General features: G+C 36.2%; 1 protein-coding gene and 1 long non-coding RNA gene across 5 annotated transcripts; one reads left to right on the top strand and one right to left on the bottom strand.

Annotated features, from left to right (window-relative positions):
* Nucleotides 1–972: 972 nt before the first annotated feature.
* Nucleotides 973–15,259, bottom strand: LOC107041238. The gene is made up of 4 exons (XR_001461044.2): nt 14,964–15,259; nt 13,757–14,013; nt 1,811–1,930; nt 973–1,742 (listed from the first exon to the last, which is right to left on the bottom strand). It is a non-coding gene; the product is annotated as an uncharacterized LOC107041238 (long non-coding RNA).
* Nucleotides 1,458–11,377, top strand: LOC107041233 (putative homeodomain transcription factor). Of its 4 annotated transcripts, none has more exons than XM_015261680.2 (14): nt 1,458–1,911; nt 3,930–4,069; nt 4,150–4,358; nt 5,047–5,364; nt 5,524–5,662; nt 6,286–6,548; nt 6,630–6,784; nt 6,848–6,984; nt 8,148–8,454; nt 9,246–9,474; nt 9,555–9,650; nt 9,744–9,887; nt 10,570–10,665; nt 10,744–11,377. In XM_015261680.2, exons 1-14 carry the CDS (start codon nt 1,886–1,888, stop codon nt 10,891–10,893), a joined length of 2,409 nt encoding a protein of 802 aa, XP_015117166.1. In that variant the 5' UTR covers nt 1,458–1,885; the 3' UTR covers nt 10,894–11,377. The 4 variants fall into 4 exon arrangements, with proteins under 4 accessions (XP_015117166.1, XP_015117167.1, XP_015117164.1 ...); XM_015261681.2 differs by having other exon boundaries at nt 5,524–5,641; XM_015261678.2 differs by having other exon boundaries at nt 1,458–1,767; nt 1,878–1,911; nt 6,630–6,984.
* Nucleotides 15,260–15,279: the final 20 nt, after the last annotated feature.

Genomic DNA, 15,279 nt, shown 5'->3' on the forward strand with positions numbered 1-15,279 from the left:
CGGGATGCTGCGCACTCGCAATTCAATTGCTCAGGGAAAAATCGTGGGAAAGGGTGTAATCCATCATGGATTGGGTATCACGAATGATTTCTCTTAATTTACTGAAGGCATTCGCTTTTATTACCGATGGAATTGCGTGAATAACAACATAATTTGATAAAAAACGGATTAATAGTTTTTTTCATATCTTTTGGGAAGAGGATTGAGAAAACTTATTTATTAGTCCGTTTTTTCATAGAAAATATTCAATAGAAACTATTTTATAGAAAAATCTGTGAAGTTTTATGGTTTTACACAACTATTTTTATTGAGACATCCTCTACAGAAATTCCTTGGCATAAATTTTTCATTTTTTTTTCACTTAATTTTTTTCTTCTCATCAGAAAAAGGCACTTTTGAAGAATTCACTGTAACGATTTTTGAAGTCTCTCTTCCGCTCCTCAAGTAATGTAGTACAATATCCATGTATGATTTTTTATGTACAGTAATCTTTTGCTTATAATAATTGTAAAAAAAGAGAAATTCATTTCTTGCTGTAATGAAAAAATATATATCGTTCTGTAAAAAAAATCAGATATTTCTTGCAGGACTTGTGACTGCAGTGGTAACAGTCGAATTTTGATCGGGCAACATCGCACGCTTCGGCTAGTAGTGGGGGTGTAACAGTGAGATGAATGTTTGTGTGTGTTATACGTGCCCATATGCTTCCAGCACTGAATTATCGTCACCGACTTTACCGACCTCGATCAGCTGTTGTGCGGTGTTGCCGCGTTGCTCGACTCGTAATGGCGGTCAAATTTTTTTAGAGCAATTCGAAAATCAATCGAAGATATCACGCCTATATGACCCGGTCCCCTACTTGTTCTCGCCGGCGATAGATTCTCCATAGTCTAAAGTAAATGGCTTGTGGTTTTTTTTCAATATCTTGAGTGTCTAACCCATGCAACATCTCGATCAAAGTTCACCCGGTCATGTTTCTTCCCTAAGCGTAATGTTACAAGAAGTGATTTTCAGAAATTAATTTCTCACTAGGATGCCCCGATCGAACGATCAAGATTATTACGAACGCGTGGCTCAAATATGAACCTGGCATATGAGACAATATCAAAATTATGGCGAACAATGTGAGTTTTGGCTGAACATCCTTAAAGTCTCATCGCAATATTCTCAACCGAGTCGAAACGATGTAAAATAACAGCAGAAAAAATTGCATTCCAATAAAAATACAGAATATGTTCGATTCAACGAACACCAAAGATGAAGATGAACACTTTTCCTTATTAATTTTCAGTCTCCCGATTCTCTCATTCATTCTTTATTGTCAATCGACACGAAATAATTTTCAAATACATCCGAAACATGTGATCAGCACCGCCTGTCGTTGACTTTGAGAATCCTCTTCCAGCTAATACGAGTCGCGTGGTACTAACACAATCAAAGCTAGTGGCTGGCAGGGGTAGAGTAGACGTCAATACACCGAGCGAAAGCTGTTCACCGCAGAGTGCTGCAGCTGGCTGGTGCCAGTCCAGTTCTCTGCTCACTTCGCGTTTCACCAGTTTTCTCTCTCCTTTTTTATCAACTCCCATTTCCCATTTCACATTTTTGCTCGTTATTTCTCTCTCGCAGTTTCTTTCTCCATTCGGAGTGATGATATTTTTGCGTCACGCGATTTTGTCAAGGAACAGGGTCTTCTCGGATTGTTTCGACGAGCTTATCGCATCGATATATCGCAGGCGTTTATTCTGGAATAAGTGGGAATTGTATGAGGTGAATAAACAAAATTTATTCCTACTGAATTACAATTACGTACCGTAATAAGTGTGTCAACAATTGGGGACGTCAGGGTGCCGAGTAATTCGAAAATTGGGTTATTACAGTTGGCAGGATGGGATTGAATGATTTGATTTACTGGTGAGTTGTTATTCGGTATCTGCAATATATTTATAATGAAAACAAATGATTATTTTTAGTAATGCATTTTTATTTTGCTGACATTTTTCTTATTCATGCACGTGTAATTTGTCTGTTGACAGAATCCAGCTTTTTATCCGTTTTTCCAATGTTTCAAATGTTTAGCATAAAATGGTGTGTCGAAAGAATCAATAGAACTGAATATTTTTTGTATGAATTCGTCGACCAGAATTTTCATTGTTTTGTTGTTTTTGAATTAATTAATTTACTGGTGAATCAATTTTATTCGGTTCTGCAATATATTTATGATGAAAACAACAGATTATGTTTATTAATGCATTTTTATTTTGCTGATATTTTTCTTATTCATGCACGTGTAATTTGTCTGTTGACAGAATCCAGCTTTTTATCCGTTTTTCCAATGTTTCAAATGTTTAGCATAAAATGGTGTGTCGAAAGAATCAATAGAACTGAATATTTTTTGTATGAATTCGTCGACCAGAATTTTCATTGTTTTGTTGTTTTTGAATTAATTGATTTACTGGTGAATCAATTTTATTCGGTTCTGCAATATATTTATGATGAAAATAACAGATTATGTTTATTAATGCATTTTTATTTTGTCGACATTTTTCTTATGCACGTGTAATTGGTCTGTTGACCGAATCCACAGTTTTATATCCGTTTTTTCAATTTTTCAATTTTTCAATGTTTCAAATGTTTAGGATAAAATAGTGTGTCGAAAGAATCAATAGAACTGAATATTTTTTGTGTGAATTCGTCGACCAGAATTTTCATTGTTTTGTTGTTTTTTAAATAATTGATTTACTGGTGAATCAATTTTATTCGATATTTGCAATACATTTATAATGAAAACAAAAGATTATTTTTATTAATACAGTTGTTTACATTTTTTTTATTCATGCACATGCACGAAAAATTTTCGACTTCTATTGAAAGAATCCGCAGCTTTTCCACGCGTTTTTTCGATAGGAATGGTTAGTGAAAAAATAATGTACAGAAAGAATCAATAGAATTGAATATTTTCTGTACAAATTCATCCACGGAATTATGTGCGCTTTTTTTTCTTCATTTCTTTCGAAATTTTATGAGTGATCAATCTAATTCCATGATTTTTTTCATTAATATAGACTTTAAGAAGAACAATTCATTGACACCAATTAAAATTCAATTTCTCATAGAGATTCGAAAAAATTGATATTTTTCCAAAAATCGATTTTCATGGCTCAAAAAATTGATAACAATACTCTCTTGATTCTATCAGAATATGATGGGGGTCGCACAATTCGTTGTTGAGTTACAGCGCATTGTTTATGCGATTTGAAAGAGAAAATCGTTTTTTTTTTCATGATTACTGAAAGAATCATCAGTAGTAGCAATTAAATCAGGGCTTGAAAAGTATATTTCAATGCCTTCTTAATCAAGTTGAAAAATGGTGAGAACAGCATCATTGCTAATCAAGTTACACAATACCGTCATGAGCTTTTTATATCAAAATCTCTATTAAACTCAGGTACCTGTCTATTACGTTGAATACGTATTCATATTAATTCATGGTCCCGACTAACTTCTGACAGAACCTTGGTTAAACTCTGGCTAAATCCTGACTAAACCCTGATTAAATCCCGGCTATACACTGATTAAACCTTGATTGAACCTTGATTAAACCCGGACTGAAAACTCATTCGAGTCTTGAGAGGGTCTGACTATAGAATTATATGACAGAGCAAAATAATGCGCAAAATTTTGATGACATTTCAATCGATGATAGTACCATGACACCAAAAAATAGAAAAAGGGAATACTCTAACAAGAATTTCAAAAAAGAGAACCCATTCAACCCAACCCAACAATAACTCTACTCATTCACCAAAAAATTGCAATTGTCCACTTGTTTTTTTAACCGCGTCATTCATCACTGAACGATCTAAAAATTGAATCATGAATTACGTTATCTAGAACGATTTCGTGATTTTAAAACTCGTTTCCCTCCAAAGGTATCAGAAAAAAATAGGCACCTACGATAAACAACAATGGGAGAAAACAGTGGAGCAGAGAATATTCGGTGGCTTCAACAACGTCCCAATGCGCACTGCAAAATTAAAAACCGAATTCATCGACGTGGATCTCGTTCGAGGTGAATTAATTATCTCACGAATAATAATGTCTCAACGTCAACGGTCAAGCCAACCACTCACTCAATGAATTTTTCAACAGGCTCTTCGTTCCCCAAGGCAAAACCCAAGCATGGATTGATTACAGTCACATGGCTTGCGGTCAAGAGACTCGTATTGTTGCCATTCTACAGAAATTGGTGGACACAACAGACGAGCGGAAGGATCTTTTGTTTATTTCTATTGCTCTACAGTCTGCAGATACTCAATGTTGTTATTTATACGAAGGCCGGGGACCCCAGTGAATCGAATGTAAGGATTCATTCATTCCTCTGGATGAATAAAAAATTTTCCTTTCGGTCATGTCATGTGAATCGGAAATCCACTCACGGTGCATTTAGCATTATTCGAGAATGAAGCCTCGACGGAAATTTACGACGAAACAGCCGACACTTTCCTCAAACTCTGAAATCATTGTTTATTTATTAATTTTGGCCAGAACCAATTCACCGTATCTTATCGACTCTGAAAATATTGCTATTAATAGTCCTCCAATTTACGCGCCATCTCCCGACCATCCGCAGATTATTAATTTACTCATAAATTCTGCACTTATCGCGTGCACTGAGAGAAAAAATTAGTTCTACCGAAAAATGATATGTTTTTCTCTGGAGCTTTGTAGACATCTTTCGTATGAAAACAAAAATTCACGTGATAATTTATGTATAGAAATAATTCGCATAAAAAATATTCGGATAGAAATATCCGAATATCATATCCGGAAATCTATAGAATTTCTATACGCAATCCGAATAGGAAATTTCTATACGATTTTTTCATACGTGACGCCATCAAATATCCTTACGTAGAACATATCATTTTTCGCAGAACTAATTCTTCCTCTCGGTGTATAACTCCATCGCATATTCTGTCGATAAGAAAATTGCGCAGGAAGGTCAAGCGTGTAATGCTATCTCTTTGTTATGTCTCGTTTTTGCAGATAGTATCGATGACTGAACTCTTGGTGCCAGCGGCGATGATGTTCGTCCTGTGCACCGTCCATTCTCAAATTGTTTCAACAAATTCAGGGCCTGCTATAGTCAAAGGACACAACAGGTCGAGGATCAGGAGATCGAGGCATGGGAGGAGTCGATCGGGAAAGTTGAGACCGAGGAGACCCAGCAAAGGGAAGAATTCGGTTGAAACTGCGGGGGAAAACGTTGGGAAATCGTACTCGGGGATTCCTTCTGTAAGATTTGCTAAGAAAGTTTGCATTGACACATCAGTAGCATCACGAAGGCCCTCGGGAGGTCACCAGGTGAATTTCCATTTTCTTGTTGATAATTTTTTTCCATTTACTGTCGTTTAAATGCAACTTCTTATCCATTGGGAGAAAAATGTGAAGCAAATTGGTAGATGAGTGAAGCGTAAACATCAATTGAAACATAAAATTTATGGTCCTTTGTTTTATTCACAGTCCGAGCCGACGGTTTCCACGCCCCGGTCTTTCTCTGACGATAAAATCGTTGAGAAAATTATTCCATCGTCTTCCAGAGTGCCTCAGCCAGTGATTAATCAACCGCAAGAGCCACCAAGTGCGAATGACAATTATGAAGGTGACAGAATCGAGCTCCCAGTTGAATTCCTGATATTTTAAGCATTTTTTACTCATTTATTTAAAAAATAGTTCCTCGTAAAACCACGAATAACTTTACTTTTTTATGTTTTTACCTTCAAAATGCTTCTTGCGCCGTAGTTTTCATACGATTTAAGTTCTTTTAAATGTTTGTTACACTCCAAACAATAATGTTAAGCATCAGTTTCACTTTATTCGCAATAGATCATGAATAAATGAATTTTGAAATTCATAAATTTTTTTTGAACCCGCCTTTTCGCTTCAACCTGCCATTTTTGTTCATAAAAATTAGATTATGTATGATTACAATGTTCAGTTGCTAAAAACAATGAATTTTTAGTGCTACTCTAGAGCCGTGAAAAATTGATGAAATTGAAAATTCATTTATTTACGATCGTGAGCATTAAATTGTGAAGTTGTCAAAAGCTAATATTATTGGCCATCCTTGTTCCCATATTCCATCGTATATCACAAACTGTTCTATGTCCCAAGGCCCCTTGAAGACTTAAATTTCAGCAACGCATCCCCTGAGATAAAATCGACCAATAACTAGCAGAATTTTCTATCGAATTCACTAGATTTTTATAACATTTTTTCCCGCAGATCCAAACGTGAATGAAAACGCGGAAAATGTTGACACAATCCATCAGGATGACGATGGATTTGAGAGCCTCAATGGAAATGTCTCCAGCGATAATGATCGCGCAACAGTGAGGCCACAAATGACTGCAGAAGTTGAGATTAATAAAAAATCAGAGATCGGAGGATCAGAGAGCAGTGATGAGCGTGTAACCAATGCTGGAGAAATCCACCGAAAAAGTGATATGAATTTAGATAAGAGTAAAGATAATAGTGACCAGTCAACGGTATGTAGGTATTTACCCCACAATAGCCCCCAGAAGATAAACAATTAAATAATGGTGAAAATTCAATTGAATTTCCAACAGAAAAATGACGTGGGGAAACTGACGAAAGAGTACCAGTGCGAGAGCGAGGAGGAGGGCGAGTGCGAGGAGGCTGGCACCAATCAGTTGACAGAGGCAACGACTTCTGCTACTGAGTGGATGGGTGTTACCACCAACAGCGATGAGTGCAGCTACAGGTGGGAAAAATTCCATGATGAAAATCATTTGCTTCGAAAGGGTCTCACGTCGCAAAATTTCAGCTCTGATCTCGACGAGTCCGAGCCGCACAGTGATAATAATTTTGGGTATGGTGAGTTTATTGAGCATCCGTTCTCCTGGGAGTTGGAGCTGCCACCTTCCATTTTGCTGAGCTCCTGCTGTGCAACTTCTGATCGAGGTAATTTTGGATATGAGGTATTGCATGTCGAATGAGTCAACGGCTGACCCGCGCCCTTTGGGAAATTAATCTCGATTTTTTCGGCGATTGGGGGGCTAGAAAAACTAGTTCTCAATTTTTTTCAGATTTTTTTGACAGCCCATTTCGGAGATATGATTTTTTTTCTTTTTTTTTTCGTTTTTTTTTAATAACTCGGGGTGTATCCAGCTGATTTTAATTTGTGACACCTCAAAATTTTCCATTTTCTATCTTTTATAAGAAGATTTTGGGTAATTTTTTTTCAATCTCTAGGTGCTCATAATATCGAATTAAAAAAAAAATAAAATAAAAAAATAACTTGAATTTCCAAAATTCTGTCACCTTTATTTTTTTATTTCTTTTTTCAGTAACTCTTATCGTCAAAACAAGTATTTTGAGCCGTCATACAACTTAGATTTCGTCTTGGATCTATTTTATTTTTAATTTTTTCTTCTCGAAATTCCGCAAAAAATTGATGCATTGGGCATGCATCAGCATTTGGAATGCTTTCACGAAATTTTCATTTCTTAGAGATGAATATCGCAGAAACTAGGTAGCACATGAATTTACAAAAAATTCGCCGTATTCGAAATTTATCAATTTATCACGGATTAGTTTTTTTAAGAATATCGTAAGAACCGTTTTTTGATAAAATGGGAAAATCGAGTTTGTGGGACCCCTAACCCGCGCATTTACTATCTCCTAAACTGTATACTACTGCTAGTTAGTATTTTTTTCAATAGCTGAGGACTATTATAAACATTATCTATGAAAAACATGGGGACAATCTTAAGAAAAACATGAAAAACCTGCATTTTTCGATTTTTTCGACTCGTAAAAACCCTATTACCCCCACAATTTTCAATATTTTTTAACGAAATATTTTTGTGTATTCGAATTGACCTTCCGCAAAAACAGTCGTATGGAATTTGAAATTGCTCAATTCCCTCCGTTAAATAAAAAGCGAATATTATTGAAAAATGAAAATTTAATCATGCTTCAGCCTGCCTTCTTTTACATAAAGAAGAAAGTGAAAAAAATTTCCCGAAAGTTTCAATCAAGTACTTGAACCGCACGGATTAATTTCTCATCACGGATGACAAGCATAACTGAGAGGCATAACTTCGTCTCTTAAAATCTTCTAGTTTCCTGCACATTGTGGACCCGTCGAGACATAAAAAAGGCGGAACTATCGGTGCTGGACATAAGTTCAGCGATAATAGCGAGAGCTGAATCTATGCCTGAGAGTATGGATTATTTTTACGGTGGACTCGTCCTCTCAATCGTCCTCGCTATTATTCCTTCTATAAGGAGGTTGAGCGATCACTTTAGCTCGGATTCTACGAATAATTCTACCGAAACATATGTGAATGATTTAGAACCGGTCGACTTCAGTACCTACACTGGTTTCATTTGCAGAATTATTGATGTGGCCTTCGGGAGTATTCTTTGGTACGAAGTATTTCTGTTAAGTTTTGATGAATTTACTCGGAAAACTCATTTGGTTGTTGCATCAATTTCGAAGGCATGTACAAAAAAAATGCTATAGAGAAGCCCAGGGAATTTACTAGAAAATTCTATTGGATTTCTGTCGAATTTTGTTGGGATTTTTATATAAATCCAGGAATACAATTGACAGTTATCAATTATATGTGTTTAATTCAGTAATTAAAAAATGTAAATCTGTGTAAGTCTTCTGTGAAGAATTAGAATTAGAAGTATATTAAAAGACTAAAGAAAAGTTGAAAGAAATATAGAATGAGTTCAGAGTTCACCAGTTCACTTTGATTTTTCCAACAAATTTCTATGCAAAATTCTATTAGTTCTTGCTGGAATTGTTCTATTGAAAAATTCCGCAGCTTGTTTATGACTTTTTTGTCACTAGAAAGGTTCAACAACAGATATTGTATCGAAAAAACCAATAGTTTTATTCTTTTATGCAATTTATTCTGTCGAAATCATTTTTGGTGAAATTTTGTTTTTTCTTGAATTTCTTAATGAACAAAGGAAGTTCAGTTAGAAAAATGTTGGAAAATTATGTCGATGAATTTCTGTAGAATAGAATGGGCCCAAACTTTAGAGAATGTTCAATAGAAATTCAATAGAAATCCAATAGAATTTTCTAGTGAATTTCTCGGGTTTTTCTGTGGAAATTTTTCGTGTGTCAAGTGATTTTTTAATGTTTATTCTATCACTAAATTAATTTATTCATTCATGTTACCCCCTCCTAATGAATTTTCCAGGGAAAGAGCAGTAGTTCTAATACTTTCATTCGAGAGACTAGTCCTCTCTTGCCTCCTATTTTTCCTTCTCGCAGTGGCTGAAAGAACATTCAAACAGAGGCTCCTCTACGCGAAGCTCTTTTCGCACTTGACGTCGTCCAGACGAGCGAGGAAATCGGATTTGCCGCATTTCAGGCTCAACAAAGTGAGAAATATCAAGACTTGGCTCAGTGTGAGATCCTATCTAAAGGTAAATAACGGAAATTGCCCTATTCAATTGGTCTTGGGAACGCTGAATAATATTTGATTTTCTCCTTTCTGGAAAAATAGAGGAGAGGGCCTCAGAGGTCTGTTGACGTCATCGTGTCTGCGGCGTTTATCGTCACTCTGCTGTTGCTCTCGTTTGTGAGCTTAGAGCTTATCAAAGTAAGCTATTGAAACCTTCTATTTATTTTGCAAATTCACAGTTGATGATGAATGTAATGCATCGAGAGCGACCCATTTTTTAATTGTCTTTAGGACTTGGGGAGTCTACACTCGAGATCAAACATCGAAGCGCTTATCTGGAGCTTTGTCCTTGGAATATACCTCTTGAGATTCATGACACTTGGGACTAAAATCAATAAGAAGTATCGTAATCTCTCTGTGCTCATCACTGAGCAGGTAAATGATTCCATTCAGCCACGAAAAAAATTTCACTGAAGCCAATTAATTTGTTCAAAAATTCTATTTTTCCGGCACATAAATTGGCTTTTCTAATTTTTTTAAATTTATTTTAACAACACTTTAAAATTAATAATCTCATTCATTTATTTAATTCGATGAAGATCTGTGGATTATATGAAATTAATAAGTGATTTATTGCAAATAAATCGTCGATTAGAATTGAATGAACGATTTTGTTTATCTAAAAGTATTATGATATGTTAATAAATTCATTGTCATAGTCATCTAAAAGATGAATAAAAATGAATCAAAATAAAATGAATAAAAAAATGAAAAAAATTTAATTTGTGTCAAAAGAACACGAAAATTCTCATGAAGTTTCAATAGAAATTTAATTGAATTTCACTGGAGACTTCAGAAGAATTGCACCGAAGTTCGATTAAAATTCTATTAAAAAATTCAATTTTTTTTGTGCCAATTCTAAATCAATAAAATTGACCATTCTCAACATTTACTGATATTTTCCACAGAAGTTCCTCGACATAAATTTTCTAAATTGTTTTCATTCCATTTTCTCTCCTCTCATTGAAGAGATCAAACAAAAAACTTGGAGTTAGTTGTACAGAAATAGAGAAAATACATTAGACGTTCTCACAAAATAATCCAAATATTTCCTCAGATAAATCTGTATCTCCAAATAGAACAGAAACCCCACAAGAAAGAGGAGCTCACAGTGGCAAATAGTGTTCTAAAGCTGGCAGCTGACTTAATAAAGGTAAATTGTCCCCATTCACAACATGAACGAATCGGGAATAATTAATTCCATGCTAATCAACGTGGCACATGATTCCAGGAATTGGAGAGTCCCTTCAAGATCTCCGGCCTCTCAGCAAATCCGTACTTATACACAATAACTAAAGTCGTGCTTCTCTCAGCCCTGTCAGGAGTGCTCTCAGAGCTCCTAGGATTCAAACTCAAACTCCACAAAATATCAATCAAGTAGTTGCAAACTGTGGTAATTACACAGTGATTCGTCAATGAAAAAAATGAAAACTCGACTTTTTCTCATTCTTTGAGTATAAAAAATGACTGCTAAAATCATCACGATAGCGACAATCTCCTACAACTTTCAGATTTCACGGCGGTCTCCCCTTACTTCAAATAAATCATTTCTCTGGGTGTATTATTCATTCCTCCCACCGAGGGCCATATTTTACAATCATAGCGAATTCCAATCGAAAGTATGAAATCTGTACAAATTAACGTATTCAATTAGAAATTAATTATTTTTGGCAATGAGAGGATTATAAACAGCACTCATGTTCACATGTCCTCGATTGCACTCGAACGATATCCATTGCGTCCTACTTACTTCGAATTTTTCTCAAGAAATGTTGTATCGTTAAACCAATGGTTGTAAATGAGATGATGTACATGAAACTGCAGATTATAAAGATAACTGATGTGATTAAAAATATTTGATCAAGTCTTGTGTTATATTCTGTACTATAATCCATTCTCGTGTCTTTGCGTGGAGATTGAGTGCGGCAGAAGGAATGCAATGAGCGATATCTTTACGACTGTCAATTCATTTCTGTTGATTGTGATACCCCAAGGGCGCCGGCGGGCCAGCCCGAGCTGAATTGTGAGGTTTAATAAATTTTCTCGAAAGAATTAACAATCATTAACCACCATTCGTATAAGAACTTTCGAAAGCAATTCGAAAATACTCTCTCCCATTACATAAATTAAATTGAGGGAAATTGTGCAATGGAGTGAATCTGTTGTCCTTTTCCGATTATATCAGCGAGAGTTTAAAACATACTTGACACAGCACATAATCGAGTCCCACGCAGTAGGTAAGGTCAAGCTTGGGTCGATGGCACTTGATTGCATCGCACTTATGCGTAATCAGCCCGCTTCTCCTCGATAGCCCAATCATCTGATCACCTATACTGTTAAGAAAGTTTGGTTGGATTTTCCGGAAAAAGATGTCGACAATGGAATTTCAAGTGAACATCAATATTCACTGCCAAATTCCCTTGAATTTTCCGGGAATTCCTCTAAAATTCGTGGAATTCCAGAAATTTTTGAAGGAAGTCCCTGAAAATTCAGGGAAATCTGGAATTCAAGGAGAGATTTCTCTGCATTTTCCTGATTCTTCCGGAAAAGGACGCTTGATAATAGAATTTGAAGTTTTTCTGAGAATTCAAGTAAAGTTTAATTTTTTTCGCGGCTGGAAAGAAATTTTCAAATGAAAATCAGTATCCACTACCAAATTCCATTGAATTTTCAGAGAATTCCTTTAAATTCTTAGAATTCCAGGAATTTTTGAAGAGAATTGAATCAGTTTTGTCATTTAAGAATGCTGAATGAAACAAGTTAATGTCAAGACAAAAGATGATGACACAACGAATTCAATCAATAAATAATGAGAGTTACTCTTGTAAATTAATCCCTTACACGGTACGACCCTTACGAGGTGCGACCCTCGAGACGCATGATCCCGGCGAGGCATAAACCTCACGACGTTTATCACCCTCGCGGGGTATAATCTTCGCGCAGCTTCACGGTTTACGATAAAAGGTAACGGTGGCTGATTTTTCACATTTTTTACATTTATTACGTAAATTACGGGTTTTTTACAATGTCATGTAGCGGTTATCGACAGATGCGCAACGGCTGACAACAATGAGGCCATCAGAATTCTCTAATAAAACGACAAAGTTCTCAAACAGGTCTTACTTGTGCCAAGAAAAAAGTTTTTTAAAAATTATCAAAATAGTATATTTCGTTACGAGTGCGGAATAGTATTTTTCCGGCCTGTTGCGATGGGGTTTTTTACTCGAGTGACGTTGGTCTCCGAGCCGTAGGCGAGGACTGGCCAACCACACGAGTAAAAAAACCCCATCGCAACAGCCCAGGAACAATATTTTTCTGTAGTGATTTTCAAGTCTTCGAGTTTGGGAAGCATGTAATACCAATTCCCAGACGAGAAATCGTGAGAAGCAGTACAGAAAAAGAGTTTTTTGGCTCGTGGGATTATATCACTCGCCTTCGGCTCGTGCTAAAAATCTCTCACGAGCCAAAAAACACTTTTCCCACGAGTATCGAACGATTTTCATCACAATGTGTGGAAAAGGGACGTTTTAGGCACACGAAGCATGCCTCAAAAGTTACTTTTTCGTACAGCGTGATGAAAAAGGATTTTTTCGTGCATAGTGTATAGAAAATTCGCGCATTTTCGAAAATTTCGTGCATTTCGTGTCAGTGTATAGAAAATTTCATGAAAATTTCATGAAAATTTTATGAATTACAGAAAAAGAGTTTTTTGGCTCGTGAAATTATATCACTCGCCTTCGGTTCGTGCTAAAAACCTCTCACGAGCCACAAAACACTTTTCCCACGAGTATCGAACGATTTTCATCACAATGTGCCGGAAAGTGGACTTTTAGGCACGTGGAGCGTGCCGAAAAGTTCACTTTTCGTCACAGCGTGATGGAAAAGTTACTTTTTCGCACAGCGTGATAAAAAAGGATTTTTTCGTGCATAGTGTATAGAAAATTCGCGCATTTTCGAAACTTTCGTGCATTTCGTGTCAGTGTATATAAAATTTCATGTCCTAAAAAAATGCTATTTTCACATTTTTCTCTAAACTCGCAAGTTCCTCCGAAATTCCCAGAACAATTCCTCAAAAAAAATCAGTTCGATCGAGTGCCACCCTCTCAAACCCATTAAGTTAAGCCAATCCCATCCCATTTGAACCTCTGTCAAGCCCCTACCATCAACAAATTAGTGCAGAAATGTCCCCACACAGTGAAATGAAGCCTTGAAGATGAAAAAAATGTGAGAAAAAAAATACGTACGACATGCTGTACATCCACCACATCCACTCTGATCCAAACAACTCCGCATTGTAGTAGTCACCTCGTGACAGTTCGTGACTCATTCCGTTCTGAATGGTGTGATTTTTAACAGGAACACCGGTTGGCTACACTAAACGAGTCTCATAGTGGGGGAGTGAAATTCGTCCCTGACTCTGTCTGTGTGGGTATTTGTAGTGTTCCCCCTTTCATCGATTCACTGGTCTGAGTCGCACTCGCTAGAGAATTCCATTGAACTTCTATTAGAAGTTCTATTAGACTTTCGATAATTCCGTTAACAAATGTCGCGGATTTTGTATACGTTTTTTAAGACAGGGTGTCCCGGAACTGATCTGAGATGTCATTTAAAGCATGGTATTCAAAGATATCTCCGGAGTTCTGATTTTCAAAAATACAAATTTCGCAAATTTTCAACTAAATCAAAATAACGATTATTGCTGTCGCCTTCTTCTTCGAACTCGATCAAAAGGACATCCAAACAAATTTTCTAAGCCATCATGCAATCAATTCAGAAATTTTTTTAAATTGTGGGACAACCGATTTTCGGAAAAATTCAAAAATTGAAAAAAATTCAAAATTCAAAAGTTAAAAAACTAATCGATGAATTAAATTTTGATTAATGGCTATCGATAGGGCTCAACAATGCCTACATTTGAAAATAAAAATCAATTCCATCCATTCAATAGCCAACAATTGAAGAAAGACTTTGTTACGTACATAGGGGGTAAAACGGACATTATTGACTTTAAAAAAAATCTCAATAAGGGGTTGAAATGTTGATAAAATTTAATAATTTTTTTACAATACAAAGAACAATTCTTTCCCTTTGTGACGAGCCTAAACTGGGCTCAATTGATCAATTTGTTTTTGAGTTATGAATAATCTAAAAAAAGTCTAAAGTGTCCGTTTTACCCCACGCTCCCCTACACGAAAAAAAACCTACAGACGAGGTCTAAAAATTGTATTTTCGGATCATACCGGGTCGACAAAACACAAAAAATCCAAAACTTCAATTTGTACGATTACAAAGCTCCCATTCGGCCGCAAAAATAACCAAAGTACTTGGATAACCTTAAATAGAAAAGAGACGACAGTTTTCGTCTCCAAATACTCCCCTCCAAGCTGTACCCTCACGATAAGTCACATCCGTTTCGGGACACCCAGTAGAATAGACCTATTCATTCCGTACATCTCGAGGAAATACTTATTCCCGTCACCGAACTAAAAAATCTCCGGAAAAACATTCAACACAACAAAATTTTGAGCCTCCGAAATTAATGATTTACATATAAATTCGGTAAAAGTGTCCGTAAGGCCGAGTAACTCGGGAAAAGTGTTCGAAAATGTAGTCTCTCAGAATGAAAAGTTCTATTTTCTGGCCCCTGCGCTAGGCTTTCCTACGAAATTTTTCCGTGCGTTTCTATTCTCTCTTCTCCTGAAGCTTCTATTTCCCTGCCTCCCATAGTCCTTCGCTGTGTACATACACACGCGGCGCGCGTTGAACT

This window comes from Diachasma alloeum, unplaced genomic scaffold (genome assembly GCF_001412515.2).
Source record: "Diachasma alloeum isolate Michigan unplaced genomic scaffold, Dall2.0 Dall_scaffold_00359, whole genome shotgun sequence".
Lineage (NCBI taxonomy): Eukaryota > Metazoa > Arthropoda > Insecta > Hymenoptera > Braconidae > Diachasma > Diachasma alloeum.

Bases quoted from the DNA above. Each gene is read 5' to 3' on its own strand.
- LOC107041233 (XM_015261678.2), top strand. From the start codon at position 1,886: ATGGGATTGAATGATTTGATTTACTG. The intron at 9,475-9,554 runs GTAAATAACGGA...CTGGAAAAATAG, and splicing joins GTGTGAGATCCTATCTAAAG to AGGAGAGGGCCTCAGAGGTC. The intron at 10,666-10,743 runs GTAAATTGTCCC...ACATGATTCCAG, and splicing joins TGGCAGCTGACTTAATAAAG to GAATTGGAGAGTCCCTTCAA.